The sequence below is a fragment of the Anomaloglossus baeobatrachus genome, chromosome 4 (genome assembly GCF_048569485.1).
Source record: "Anomaloglossus baeobatrachus isolate aAnoBae1 chromosome 4, aAnoBae1.hap1, whole genome shotgun sequence".
NCBI lineage: Eukaryota > Metazoa > Chordata > Amphibia > Anura > Aromobatidae > Anomaloglossus > Anomaloglossus baeobatrachus.
The window spans coordinates 427,389,975-427,405,568 of record NC_134356.1 but is presented as its reverse complement, the minus strand read 5'-3'; the positions used below and the strand labels follow the sequence as shown (position 1 = coordinate 427,405,568).

At 41.9% G+C, this 15,594-nt stretch overlaps 1 protein-coding gene across 7 annotated transcripts in view; it reads left to right on the top strand.

Annotated features, from left to right (window-relative positions):
* SBF1 (SET binding factor 1) overlaps positions 1–15,594 on the top strand; it is a 209,865-nt gene that overhangs the window by 186,783 nt on the left and 7,488 nt on the right. For 4 of the 7 annotated variants that reach the window (XM_075345421.1, XM_075345418.1, XM_075345420.1 and 1 more), the window contains 11 exons: positions 8,117–8,173; positions 8,463–8,644; positions 8,720–8,896; positions 9,004–9,105; positions 9,214–9,399; positions 9,608–9,734; positions 11,914–12,044; positions 12,153–12,380; positions 13,274–13,381; positions 13,560–13,768; positions 14,719–14,806. In XM_075345421.1, coding sequence (XP_075201536.1) covers positions 8,117–8,173; positions 8,463–8,644; positions 8,720–8,896; positions 9,004–9,105; positions 9,214–9,399; positions 9,608–9,734; positions 11,914–12,044; positions 12,153–12,380; positions 13,274–13,381; positions 13,560–13,768; positions 14,719–14,806 — 1,595 coding nt within the window. The remainder of the gene's footprint in view (positions 1–8,116; positions 8,174–8,462; positions 8,645–8,719; positions 8,897–9,003; positions 9,106–9,213; positions 9,400–9,607; positions 9,735–11,913; positions 12,045–12,152; positions 12,381–13,273; positions 13,382–13,559; positions 13,769–14,718; positions 14,807–15,594) is intronic. The other 3 variants (XM_075345423.1, XM_075345422.1, XM_075345419.1) reach the window with 1 other exon arrangement.

Here is a 15,594-nt window from a genome sequence, read left to right as displayed (position 1 = left end):
AGCCTCCGCTCTTGCTCCCAGTGCCGGCTCCTGCACTGTGACATGTGGCTGCAGTATGCATCGGGTAATTAACCCGATGTATACTGTAGCAAGGAGAGCAAGGAGCCAGCGCTAAGCAGTGCGCGCGGCTCCCTGCTCTCTGCACTGTGATATGTAGCTGCAGCACACATCGGGTTAATTAACCCGATGTGTACTGTACCTAGGAGAGCAAGGAGCCAGCGCTAAGCGCGGCTCCCTGCTCTCTGCACATGTAGCACAGCGACATTATGATCGCTGCTTCTGCTGTGTTTGACAGCTAAGCAGCGATCATAACAGCGACTTACAAGGTCGCTGTTACGTCACCGAAAATGGTGACGTAACAGCGACGTCGTTGTCGCTGTCGCTTAGTGTGACACCAGCTTAAGGTTAATCTGCAAGAGTAGGACGTAATGGTCTGTAAAGGGTTAATCTGCCAAAGAAGAAAACAGCAGCCTGTAATGATCAATCTGAGTGTCTTACTGTATATTGCATACCTACATTCACAGTAAGGAGAAGCTGTGACGGGATTGCAGTTACTGTTTCCAGTCTCATTTTCGTGCTTCTCAATAACACACAGGAATCCATCTTACCTTACACAGTATGCCAATGATTAAGCAAGTGAGTATTTTGGGAGTATCACGGTGTGCAGAATTATTAGGCAGATTGTTTTCTTAAGGAAAAATTAGCCAAAAAAGAGATTTAAACAGACTCTGAAAAGTAGGTGTTTAGTGCTCAGAGACATGGCCATGAAAAGGAAGGCTGAAACCCGACCACCACTGAACAAGACACTGAGCACTGAACACATTGTACTTCTGAGACATGAACATGGAAAGGAAGGCTGGAACCTGACCACCACTGAACAAGACACAGAAGTACAAGGTGTTTAGAGCTCAGAGACCTGGCCAAGGTAAGAAAGGATGAAACCCAACCACCACAAAACAAGACACAGAAGTACAAGGTGTTCAATGTTCAGAGACATGGCCAGGCTGAAACCCGACCACCACTGAACAAGACACAGAAACCTCAAGAATGGGCCAAGAAATATGTGAAGATAGTTTTTTCAAAGATTTTATGGACTGATGATTTTAGTGATTCTTGAAGGACTAGATGGGCCTTTCGCTGGATCACTAAGAGGAACAGACCTTCGACATACAGTAGATGCCAACAAGATGGTAGGTGGGGGTACTGCTATGGGCTGGTGTTATTAAAGATGAGATATTGGACTCAAATTCACCTCCCAAACTTACTGCAAGTTTTTAGAGGACACTGTTACAGGAAAATGTCTGACTTTTTAATGAAAACCATGATTTTTATGCAGGACAATGCTCCATCACATGCATCAAAGTACTCCACTGGTTGGCTTCCAGTAAAGGTTTTAAAGATGAAAGAATGACATGGGCCCCCTCCTCACTTGACCTAAACCCTACTGAACTCTTGTGGGCTCTCCTTAAACGGGAGATTTACGGGGAAGGAAAACAGTCACTTCTCTGAACAGTGTCTGTGAGGTTGTGGTTGGTGCTACACAAGTAGTTGATTGTCAATAGATTAAGAAGCTGACAGACTGTGGATGGAAGACTTATGACAGTCATTGGAAAGGAGGAGGGGGGGGCTATACTGGTCACTGAGATTTGTTTTGAATGTCAGAAATGTATTTTTGTGCATTTGAGCACTTTGGTTATTCTCACTTTATGAGATGAAAATAAACAATTGAGATGGGAAAATGTGCATTTTTCTTTTAGTTGCATAATAATTCTGCACATTAAACATTACCTCTTAATTCTGAACAGATACTCTCTTAAAGACAAAACTTCACTTGCCTAAATAGTCAGGTATTGTTTTTTTTGTTTTTTTTATCCTTTTGTACTGGCCGACTGCATTGTAGTTTTTCAATAATTAAAGACAATACAGATTGCTTAATTGTGCACAGTGTACATACTGAATTTTTCAGAGTACAGAATGCCCCCTTCGATAAGACGTACCCCAGGTTTAGACATTAGAAGATAGAAAAAACATGTTTCCAACTAATTACAACTTCCCTGGTGGTGTAAGGAAGAGGGAGCATCAATATCACTAATTTTTGTACTCTTCTTAGAAAGGAAGGGCATAGGTAACATTAAATCCCTGTGTTACTTGTATCTCTACAACACACTGTACACAAACAAATCTGCTACATTCACATATATACATACAACACTTCTTAAGACTTCTACATTCACAGTAGATGTACACATACAGCTCCACTGCCTGAACAATACATATCCACCACATCTATGCTGCATATATCACACCTGTATAGACACAGACAGCTCCTCTATATACATATAGTAGTTATTAAAAGTTCATGAAACCTTCAAATGTTCCATATTTCTAAATTTAATATATTAGATTTTCATATATGTCCTTAAAGTAATTGGAGAGCCAAATAAAATTAAATCAGAAATATTAGACTGTCACTTTTTGAAAAATGATCCAATATCAAGGTCTGTGAGTGGCAAAAGTATGTAAACCTTAAGGAATAGCAGATGATGTATAGAGCTATTAATTGTGGAAGAAAGAAACCCTGGATAATATGCTGCCACCTGGAGGATGAGAATTAGAATACATCTTAGAAACAAAAGTCAGCTCAGTCCAAACAGCCTACACCTGGCCAGCTAACACTATTAAGTTTAGCTTAGTGTCATGCTGGTTTCAATCTGTCAATGTGGAAGATCGGGCTATGGTAGTCCAAGGCACAGCTCATTCTTCCCGTGTGGCAGTGTGGTAAAAGCCTCCTGTGCAAGTTGCCTCTAAGTGTCTCTTCTTCCATTCCATAGTGCCACTATTAAGCCTTCAGCCCAGATATTTGCGGAGCGCTTTCCTTTTGTCAATGGATGCGAGTATTTGTAGAAGGGTACTGCAAACAGCAGTTGCTCGAGTGAGATCCAGGAGGATTGCTATTCTTCCTTCTCTAATACTCTTAGTTTTCGCACTGCTGGGACTCCTTTAGGATGTCCCTTGGTTTGTGTCCCTCAGTGAAGCATCCGAGAAAGGAGGATTTTTAGTACCACCATAAAATCTGTTTTTCATGGCCTTTATCGATGGACACATCACTATGCCTTGTTTTGATGGTCTTGATTTTGCTCCTCCTACTCCTTTTTGCACTAACAGAATAGCTGAGTATCAAAGGGCCAGGAGTAGGTTATTGGTTGGGGAGGAGCCGACTTTTCTAAGATGTGTTCTTAGTGTCACCCTGCAGGCGGCATCATATTACCCATGGTTTGTTTCTGTGTCACTCAATAAAGGTGCAAGAATGGGATTTTACGGTGAGTGCCAAAAATCCTCTTTTTGGATTAAAAAGATCCTGTCAGCTTCCCCATGCCCACCAAACGGCCCCCTTGTCTTTATTCAATCCTTAATATGCTTTCAAAACCCTCATTTGTAGCTTATTGATTTGTCTATCATTTTACTGTGTTTATACCTTGTCATGTGATATGCTAATTAGTAGGTGTCTAGTCGTGTCGGCTTTGCTATCCCCAGACTATTCATCCCACTAACCATGTTATCATGCCCTTGTGGGTGTGAGTGACTTACTTTCCAAGAGTGGCAGCACCAGTAACTTTTTGAAAGTCCTCTGTGCACTAAGGGAGTGTGTATACACCACAGCCTGATCGGCACACTGTGCAAACCCAGGGAAGCAGCGGTGGTGCGTAACTCAGCCAACTGTTAATGCCGGCTCTGCAAATTTCCTGCCGCTGCCTCTCTACTCATACACAGTGTGTTGATGAAGCCAGTGTGCGTAGACTCAATTTCAGTGCACAGCGTCATGAAGGTGGTGACACTGTTCTTACAAGCCATGTCACACCCACAATTCTATTGTGATATGCAAAGCATTAGGCCACTGTGAGACTTGCTCAGGTTTCATGGTTATTTGGAAGGATGCTATATGTGAACTTTTCTTGATCAGAGGAAGCTGCCCGCAGACTATTAGAAGCACTAACTTTTTAGCAACTATTTTTTTTTCTTATAAAAAAGTGAATTTTGGTCAGAAAAATAACTCTTCTTACCTCACTAGATTTAGTAACAAAACCACCTCCCCTGTTCCCACATCAATAAGTGCAATTAGTAAATGGTCACATGCAAATCGCTACAAACAGCACCTATAAAGTATGATCAGTCCTAACAGTAGCATAATATTGTAAAAATCTAATCCTTAGCAATTCATATAGCTAAAAAATGATTCTATACATCAAGAAATCAAGGCAGAAAACTGAGCACCCCTGAAAAAAAAATATTTGCTAAAGTGGGAGTGGTGAATGAGAAGGCATCGGATAAACACATGTACCATAAGTAGGTATCTTATTTCAAGTAGGCTTGCAGAGGTAATACAATGTCACATGTGCAAATACTGCTTCAAGAACATGTACAAGGTAGGCTCAACTGGTGGGTAATACAAAGCAGCAGCAGTGGATCAAGGAGTCCACTACACCCGATGTACACACGTGGTCAAAATTGTTGGTACCCCTCGTTTAATGAAAGAAGAACCCACAATGGTCGCAGAAATAACTTGAATCTGACAAAAGTAATAATACATAAAAAAATCTATGAAAATGAACAAAAGAAAGTCAGACATTGTTTTTCAACCATGCTTCCACAGAATTTAAAAAAAAACAACAAAAAAACGAAAAAAAAAAAATATTTTGTTACACAACCTTTTGAGGCAATCAAACGATTCCTGCAACTGTCAATGAGACTTCTGCACAACTAGACAGGTATTTTGGCCGACTCCTCAAGAGCAAACTGCTCCAGTTGTCTCGTGTATGAAGATTGCCTTTTCCAGGCAGCAGGTTTCAGCTCTTTCCAAAGATGCTCAATAGGATTTAGGTCAGGTCTCTAAGAAGGCCACTTCAGAATAGTCCAGTGTTTTCCTCTTAGCCATTTTGGGGTGTTTTTAGCTGTGTGTTTTGGGTCATTATCCTGTTGCAAGACCCATGACCTGCGACTGAAACCAAGCTTTCTGACACTGGGCAGCATATTTTTTCTAGAATCCCTTGATAGTCTTGAGACTTAATTGTACCCGGCACAGATTCAAGACACCCTGTCCTAGATGCAGCAAAGCAGCCCCAGAACATAAGAGCCTCCTTCATGTTTCACAGTAGAGACAGTGTTCTTTTCCTGTCATGCTTTATTTTTCCGTCTGTGAACATAGAGCTGATGTGCCTTGCCAAAAAACTCCATTTTTATCTCATCTGTCCAGAGGACATTCTCCCAGAAGCTTTGTGGCTTGTCAACATGTAGTTTTGCAAGTTCCAGTCTGGCTTTTTTATGATTTTTCAACAATGGTGTCCTCTTTGGTCGTCTCCTATTAAGTCCACTTTGGCTCAAACAACAATGGATGATGCAATCTCACAGTGATGTTCCTTAACCTTGAAGTTCACCTTTAATATCTTTAGAAGTTTTTATGGACTCTTTTGTTACCATTCGTATTATCAGTCTCTTTGATTTGTCATCAATTTTCCTCCTGCGGCCACGTTCAGTCCCATGGATCTTAAATTTCTGAATAATATCTGCAACTGTAGTCACCGGAACATCAAGCTGCTTTGAGATGGTCTTATAACCCTTACCTTTAACATACTTGTCTATATTTTTCTTTCTAATTTCCTGAGACAACTCTTTCCTTCCCTTCCTCTGGTCCATGTTGAGTGTGGTACACATCATGTCACCAAACAGCACAGTAAGTATCTGTAGCCCTATATACAAATCCACTGACGGATTACAAGATTGTAGACCCCTGTGATGCTAATTAATGGACACGCCTTCATTTATCATGTCCCTTTTGTCATATTATTTTGAAGGGTACCATCATTTCTGTCCAGGCCTATTTCATGAGTTTTAATTTTTTTAAAATTCTATGGCAGCATGGTTGAATAAATGAAAGTCAGACATTGCTTTTCATTTTCAGAGATTTTTTTTATTTATTACTTTTGTCAGATTCAAGTTATTTCTGTGACCATTGTGGGTTTTTCTTTCATTAAGCGAGTGGTACCAACAATTTTTTTTTTTTTTCACATAAATTTTTATTGAAAATTAAGAATGTAAGTTACATCAAAACACAAATCAGAACATATATCAATATTCCGTTGTAAGTGGACTCATTGCAAATCATATCTAGAAGGATATCAACCATACAGTAAAGCATTGATTACATCACATATAAAACACGATCCTTATGTTACATTGTTAATCCTGTAACAGAATCCTTGAACCAAGAATTTATCATAAGAAAAATTCAAAGATAAGAAAAAGGGAAGACTCAGACATTAAGAAAAAGGGGAAAAGAAAAGACGAACAGAGACTAGTTGAGGGAAGGCTTGGGCAGGGACTGGGGGAAGTTTATATGTCTCATACTATGTCAGTTAGTCCAATCTAAGGTGTCTGACCTCTTTGAGGAGTAACTCTAAATGAACCGCGAAAAATCAGGTAAATCTCGGAACATAATCTAGTTTTGCCATACCAAATAGTCTGACTAAGTGCAGTGTACTGTAGGAAGTAAGCCGCTCCATTCTACTCAAAACGTCTATTTCTGTGACCCAATCCTTCAAAGTGGGGGCATTAGATGATCGCCACTTCCTAGGGATAATAGCGTGGGCTGCTTTCACACAATGTTTCAATAGACCTTGCTTAACTGCCATAATTGATCCTGGAATCATAGAAAGCAGACACATTTGAAGGGTTTTGTGCACATTCACTCTCTTGACTCGAGCAAAGACCTCCAAAAGCTTGGTCCACAGATGTTGGATAGGTGGACAATACCACCAGATATGTAGCATACTGCCAGAGGCAGCACCACATCTCCAATATGCTTCTGAAATGGAAGTATAAATTTTGTGTATATCCTCCTGACATTTATACCATCTGGTAATAAATTTATAATTTTGTTCTTGCGCTTTACACGGCATCGGAAGTTTGTGTGCACAAAGAAAAGCCCTCTCCCACTGATCCCTTGATAGTACCTCCCCCATTTCCCGTTCCCATTCTTTTTTAAACCAAGACTCACTATCATCATGGTGCGGAGTAAGAATTAAGTACACTTGAGATATGGTATGCTTAGGAGGTGTGTCCTGGAGCACAAGATAGTCAAATGGGGTCAATTCAGAGTTCTGCATCCGCATCAACCGAAGGGCAGCCACAAAGGACTGAAGCTGAAGGTAAGCAAACCATGGTATGGACTGATCCGGAAAGTTATCCCTTAAGCTTGAGATTGTAGGAAACAGCTGGGAAGCTGATACAACCCGACCATGTCTAAAACCATGGCTAGATGGCCACACCAAAATTGTTTCCGCGTGCGTCCTTGGGAGAAAGTCAGGATTGTTAAATATTGGTGTCGTGGGCCCCGTACCAACAATTTTGACCTAGTATGTACATCCCATTCAACGTTTCAACAGAGAGCCAGAAATGTTAGCACTAAATTTTACAGGATTTTTTAAGTTTTCTTAATTACATATATTAGAAAGAAATTTTATATTTTTGTCTACTTTAACATCATGAAGTTTTTCCAAGAGCGTTATAGGTCCTCTTTAAAGGTTTACTCTCAGAAGGAAAGACTGCAGTCATTGACTGCTTCTGCCAAATCATTACAGTGTGCAATGTACACGCAGTCAGGATTCCCCTGCATTCTCTGTGTGGGTGGGCAGTCATGTGCCAACTAGACACTTGAGCTTCTCTGTTTTCTTCTATTTAGAGAAGCCTGGTGAGACTATTCGTCAAATGCCACCTACAGGGGAATTGTCAGTGACCACATTGTACACTGTCCTAATTCAATCCTTTTAAATTATTCGTACATTTTCTGACCTTTTGTTTTCTAATGGGTATGTATTGCTTTTTTATGTAACACCAAAAAATTACTAAGCCAATCGTTTAGCTCTAAATCACTTACATTGAGCTTGAATAATAATGTGCATAAGGTTCTCTCAATGTGTAGAGCTTATTGTTTTGTGCCACTTATGTATTGTGTTCTGATCTAGCTGTTCTTCCTGGCCGCTCATTATGTCCCTTTCTAACACATCAGCCAAAAAGTTGGTTGTTTTCACTTGATCCAGTTGCCCCTCTCTCCTTAAACCAGGTCATTCAACTCGGGGTATTAAGCACCCCGCAGTGAGACGAGGCTATGCTGAACAAGGTCAGTACAGATATCTTCTGCTAACTCCAGTAGGTTGCCCAAGCCAGTTCAGTTGCCCTTGTCCTAGCGCTTAACCTAGGTGTTAGAAATGTCCATTTCCTCCGTATGATTTCAGTATATTACAAAACGTGTTACTTAGTTGCCTGTAATGTCTTTAATTTCTTCCCATTTCATGTCAGTCTTAACATGATGTGTTGACTTTTAGCTTATACTTCTAAGTTATTGTCCCAGTGTAAGATAAAGGAAGTTTTATTATTTGTATTCTTCATTGGATTTTATGTTCCTGTAGGGAAATGGGGAAGCATGCGTGGCACTGGGAGACTTAGTTCTTACGGCATGAACTCAGATGTAGGAACGAGACTGGCAGCAAGAGAACTTCTTACTCCTCATCAAAACGGAGGCCCTTCAGAAAATGCGCTGACTCCGCGCAGAGCTGCTCTGTACATAATTGGTGACAAGTCACAGCTTAAAGTAAGTCTTCCCAGTGAGTGTGCTTTAAAGTTTTGGTTCAATTTACCTGATGCATTGATTGAATTCACTTTTTAGGGCGTGAAGCAAGATCCACTGCAGCAGTGGGAGCTCGTCCCTATTGAGCTATTTGACGTCAGACAAGTTAAAGCCAGTTTCAAAAAACTGATGAAGGCTTGTGTGCCTAGTGCCCCCTCCACAGACCCAAGCCTATCTTACCTGCGCACACTAGAAGACTCCGAGTGGCTTTTACAGGTAAGTCTGATGCACACAATTCATTGTTTATTTTTGCCAGCTAATAGTGCTACATCCATGTGACCAGCTGCCTTCCTCCAAACTACAATCTGCTTTATATATTTTAGCTTCACAAGCTACTCCAAGTCTCTGCACTGGTTGTTGAACTGTTGGACAGTGGTTCTTCTGTCCTGGTTGGCCTGGAGGATGGATGGGATCTTACCACACAGGTACTGAAATTTAATTATTTTCCTCCAGCTTTTGTTGATCACTTAAAACATCCAACAGCTTTGTGTGTTCTTTCATATATCCATTTATGACAATTTTTTTTTTATTAGGTGGTGTCACTGGTTCAGCTGTTGTCTGACCCGTATTATCGAACTATTGAAGGATTTCGACTACTCATAGAAAAAGAATGGCTTTCATTTGGTCATAGATTTAGCCATCGTGGTGCACACACAGCCGCAAGCCAGAGTAATGGTTTCACTCCGGTTTTCCTACAGTTTTTGGACTGTGTGCATCAGGTCAGTGTGAATTGGCATTTGTGCTGTGACATGAACTACAATGTGTATTGCATGTTATATATTTGTAAGTGTAAAAAATATTGTTGGCACCAGATAAAGATCTATATATAATTATAGAGATTACGAATTGAGTACACGGTGAACCAAGTAATTGAAAGGTAACGAGATTCTATTCAACAAATTTTCTTATTTAACCTCTTCAATACAGATCCATCTGCAGTTCCCTTCTGAGTTTGAGTTCAGCCAGTATTACCTGAAATTTGTGGCTTATCACTATGTGTCAAACCGGTTCCGCACCTTCTTGCTAGACTCTGACTGTGAGAGGATTGAGAAAGGTAAGTCATTCAACTGCATGTGTATGCAGTCTTATTTTGGACCTCGAGGGTGCCCATTTTATCATATTATTATTATATATACATTATTACATATATATTATAGAAAAAATCGACCTAATAAGGCAAGTCTTCTCTGCTCAGCCACCACAACCCCTTCATGTAGCTGACCACTGCCCCTCTCCCATAAACTTCCTCCCCACCATCACCGAAGGAGAGCTTGCACGTCTTCTCTCAAAAGCGCACCTCACCACCTGCGCACTTGACCCCATGCCATCCCACCTCCTTCCCAACCTCACCACCATCCTTACTCCAGCCTTAACCCACCTCTTCAACCTATCTTTAACGACTGGAACCTTCCCCTCTGCCTTTAAACATGCAACAGTCACACCTATCCTAAAGAAACCTTCCCTCGATCCAACCTCTACTACCAGCTATCGCCCCATATCACTACTCCCACTTGCCTCAAAACTCCTGGAACAGCATGTCCATGCTGAACTTTCCTCCCACCTCTCCTCTAACTCTCTCTTTGACAACCTACAGTCCGGCTTCCGTCCACATCACTCTACCGAAACTGCCCTGACTAAAATCACAAATGACTTGCTTACTGCCAAAGCGAACAAACACTTCTCTATACTCCTACTCCTAGACCTGTCCTCAGCCTTCGATACCGTTGACCACTCCCTCCTATTACAGACCCTCTCTTCCCTTGGTGTCAGAGATCTTGCCCTCTCTTGGATCTCTTCATACCTCTCAAATCGCACTTTCAGTGTCTCCCACTCTCACACAACCTCTTCATCCCACCATCTCTCTGTTGGCGTCCCTCAAGGCTCTGTCCTAGGACCCCTACTTTTCTCTATCTACACATTTGGCCTAGGACAACTCATAAAGTCCCATGGCTTCCAATACCACCTATATGCCGACGACACCCAGATCTACCTCTCTGGTCCAGATGCCACATCTCTGCTGTCCAAAATCCCGAAATGTCTATCTGCTATATCCTCCTTCTTCTCCTCTCGCTTCCTAAAGCTCAATGTGGCCAAAACTGAACTAATCATCTTTCCTCCGTCTCACCTACACTCTCCACCTGATCTATCTATTACAATAAATAACACCACGCTCTCGCCAGTACCCAAAGTTCGCTGCCTCGGAGTGACCTTTGACTCTGCCTTATCCTTCATACCACACATCCAGTCCCTCACCACCTCCTGCCGTCTTCAACTCAAAAATATTTCCAGAATCCGCCCTTTCCTCAATTTGCAATCTACTAAAATGCTAGTGCATGCCCTCATAATCTCCCGCCTCGACTACTGTAACATCCTCCTCTGTGGCCTCCCTGCCAACACGCTCGCCCCTCTCCAGTCCATCCTTAACTCTGCTGCCCGACTTATCCACCTCTCTCCTCAATACCACCCCGCTTCTCCCCTCTGCATGTCCCTCCACTGGCTTCCAATCTTCCACCGTATCCAATTCAAACTTCTAACACTGACCTACAAAGCTGTGCATAATCTTTCCCCTCCGTACATCTCCGAACTACTCTCCCACTACACTCCAACACGTCACCTCCGGTCCTCCCAAGATCTCCTCCTCTCCTCCTCTCTCATTCGCTCCTCACGCAACCGACTCCAAGACTTCTCCCGAGCATCCCCAGTCTCCTGGAACTCGCTGCCTCAACACGTCAGACTATCCCCTACCCTTGCAAACTTCAAACGGAACCTGAAAACGCACCTGTTCAGAAATGCCTACAATCTACAATGAACTCGCTGCCGCCCGACCACCGTGCGGAGCTGCCGCCCGACCACCGTGCGGAGCTGCCGCCCGACCACCGTGCGGAGCCGCCGCCTGACCTACACCCCACCTATTGTCTCCTCCCCATAATCCTATAGAATGTAAGCCCGCAAGGGTAGGGCCCTCTTCCCTCTGTACTAGTCTGTCTACTGTAACTTGTATACGTATTTTGTATGTAACCCCCTTCTCATGTACAGCACCATGGAATTAATGGTGCTCTATAAATAAATAATAATAATAATAATAATATTATTTCATCGATGCATTTCAAAAGCTGTGACTTTTTATTAGCTGTGCAGTATACTCATAGAAGTGCTTGATTTTTAAACACAATGGCTGAACAGTCCACAGTCCCTTTTAATATATTTTATATTGGGTCACTTTTTCATTGCAGGAGTTCTCTATGATGAAAAGGGAGATCGACGTGGACCTCACCTCTGCCGCTCTGTATGGGAGTATATGGAGCGAATACACAAGAAGAATCCAATGTTCTATAACTATATGTTCTGCCCTGAGGATGGAGAGGTAGGCTGGAGATCAGTTTGGCACGTTTCCGCAATATAAATGTAGTGGAAGTGTAAAGTTTTATTGACACTGATGTTGCATGTTTTTTTTTCTATTGCTTCTCTGTAGGTGCTCCGCCCTTACAGTTCTGTATGGGGTCTTCGCATATGGGATTATTACACCCATGAAGCTCTGAGTGAAGGTCCTTCTTATGACTGGGAGCTTGTTCAGGCACACCGGCATGAAGAACCTGAGAAAACTGATGGCTCTGCTCCACAGACAAAGCGTAAGATCGTTTGGCCATCCTATCATGCACCACATCGCCTCCAGCCAGATGCCATCACTTGCTTGTTAGAGGTAAATCTATTGTTTACTCCATTGTTGTCTAAAGTACTAGAAAAGAGTATGTGTGGGTATAAAATATCTTGGTAATAGAAGTGCTATGAAGTCATTTAGGGTACATTTATTGTTTTGGTTTTTTTTAGCAGTAGAAAGCTGAAATCCAAACTATTACAAAATAAAACCTATTATTAGTGATGAGCGAGCAGGCTTGTTACTCGATCGAGCATCTGAGTTTAGAAATGTTTAAGTTTCCTATTGAATTCAATTATGCTCGATATTCAAGTTGCGTCACAGAAACTGGATGCTCGATCAAGTAATCGGTGGCACTCACGCTCACTCATCACTACATATACTTTACGCAATTTCCAGTTTGTATACTCTTTTGCGTCCTCCCGTGCCCAGGAGATGTGGTGTGATCAGACCATGTCCCTGTACAGTCAGACACAACCATTACACAGTACATAGCAGGGACACCATAGAAAATATTATTATTCCACGATCTATTGATTAAAAACTTTAAAATTAACTTTGTGGGAAAGCACCTTTTAAGTTCCCCATGAAAAATTGTTTGTATTCTGGGAAACATCGTCCATCTGCATTTCACTGCAACCATGGAGCAAATAATTGTTAATCCTAAATGGAGTAGGATTGTTCAGAATGAGTATTTCCGCAGCCATAGTCCCCATTAGTGATTACCCCTTCCAGAATGTAGGCACCAAATCTAATTGTCATGGTTAATGTTGTGGCCAGTAATGAAGTATTGGATTGCAGCCTCTCCGCTCGTGGGCATATGGACGGGTTGTTTTCTATTTTTTCCATGTTGTCATCTTCTGTGTTTGCCTCGCTTGTTGGCCATGATATATCACATTGCACGGAGCAAATAAAAACCATAACTATTATTTTCCTAGGAGTTACAAAATCTAGAGATGGATTTGCGACCTGTTCCTGAGAGGTGGAAGGAAACATGGGATAAAGTAAAAGCTTCCCATAGAACAGAGGTCCGCCATGAAAGCCGGGTTAGTATGTGCTTTGACACTTTTCTCCTAGTTGCAAGAAACCCCCAAACATATCAGTAAGGTTTATGGCTTTGCATGTTGCAGGTTTATGTTTATGCTATCGCTCTTATCATTCAGATTGGATTCATGTGTGACTGTAATGCATTTCTATTTACTAAAATGTCTTTTTATCTCACAGAAATCCAGTGCTTTGCTGATGTCAAATGTGTCCTCACAGCGCCAGTCTTTGGGCATTTACCTGCAGGAGAGCGGTGTTGGATCTACACTAAATTTGAGTTTGGAGAGTGGCCCAAACACGAGTACTCCTACTAGTGCGGGGAAACTGGGAGCTCGAAACAGCACTAGCACCTTATACAATCAGTTCAACACTGCAGAAAGAGAAAACCGGTAACAGCTAATTTTACAATATCCAGAACGCAATCCGCATAATGCGCTGATCAGCTGCAAATACCGTGCTCTGGTTTTTTCTTATTATCTCAGTGTTATTGATACCTGACAGAAGACCACATTAGTAGGGACCCCTGCCAATTGGTAGAAGTAATGAGTCCCCTTATTGTTTAATGCAGATCTCCATTATTCCTATACAGAACCCTTCCACAAATATCAACTGTTTGTACAGAAGACCTTTTTCTTCTTCTTAATGCACTAGCAAGCACTTGGTTTTATTGAAAATCCTTGTTATGCAGGGAATTAGAAACAGAAGCCTACTTCTCTTTGGCTCCACTCAGTACTACATTAGGAGGTGAGCAGGGCTGTTGCCATCACATCTGCATAATTAATATTAAAGAGGACCAGCCACCAGGATTTTCCTATATAAACTAAAGCCAGTGCTATACTGGTGCTATCATGCTGATTCTATACATACCTGTATTTCAGAAAGTATACATCCGATATCACAACTAAAGGTATGTATAGAATCAGCATCGCGAGTATAGCACTGGCTTTAGGCTATATATGAAAATCCTGGTGGTTGGTCCTCTTTAATAATGGATGTAGTTCGTATTGTGAAATCTGATGAGAGATCCACTATAAAGGGAACTAGTCAGCTGATTTGTGCTGCCCAAGCCACGGACCGCATGAATCGGAGGCTGGCTGCATAATTGCAGACAAGTATATTTTTCTCTAAACCAATAGGCAGAACAATTATCCCGATCATAACATCACTGCTGCAACCAAAGATGTTTCTCTGGAGAAGGGGAGTGTAACCTCTTAGATTATGCTGAATGAAAACTTCAATTGGCCAGTAGAAAATGTATCCGTAGAATGCCTTTTAGATGCCCGCAAGCCTGCTGCATAGGTGTTTACCAGCTTCAGGTTTCCTTATCCTTCTGTTTCAGATCGTTTGAGGGAATTTTATATAAGAGAGGTGCATTTATGAAACCCTGGAAACCGCGCTGGTTTGTGTTGGACAAGACTAAGCATCAGGTAACTATTGAAAGATATTCTTTATTTTTTTTTGGGGGGGGGGGGGGCGGCGCTAGGCCTTGATTTCAATTTTGACTTTTTCGTGTCAAAAAGGGCAAAGTAACAGGGCACAAGTGATCACACTCTACCATAGGTCTGTTGCTGCTATTGTCATAGTTAATTTTTTTTTTTAGTAATTTCTCATACATAGGGCTGAGCAGATCTGTAAAAGTCCGGATCCGCGCAGTTTCAACATATTTGGGTGCCGGACCCGGGCTCGGGATTCCAGGTGCACGATCTGGATTCGTCAATTAAAGTAAAAATAAAGAAAAGAAGAAATAAGTGAGCGGTCATGCTCTATGGCCTCTCTCTGTGATATTCAGATGTAGCAGAGCTGAAGCAGCGTGGGACCTCATGTGGATTACGCCGGGCCTGGAGGGCTGTGTTGGGGGTAATAAAGTGAAGGAGGGTGCGTTTTGTACTTTATTCCAAATAAAGGATTTTTCTGTGTGTGTTTACTGGTATTTACAGGTTAGTGTGATGCAGGTATGTCATAGACGCCTGTGCCATCACAAACCTAGGGTTTAGTAGCAGCTGTGCGCTGCTATTAACCTTTCATTACCCCAATTTGCACCGCACCAAGCCAACGGGAAGGGCTGGTAATATACCAGGATTGTCACATGTAATAGATGCGGCAATACCGGGCGGCTGCGGGCTGAGAATACCAGCCCCCAGCCGGCATTATCATGGCTGAGAATGAAAATTAGGGGGGACCGCACGTCGTTTTTTTTTTTTTTTTTAATTATTTA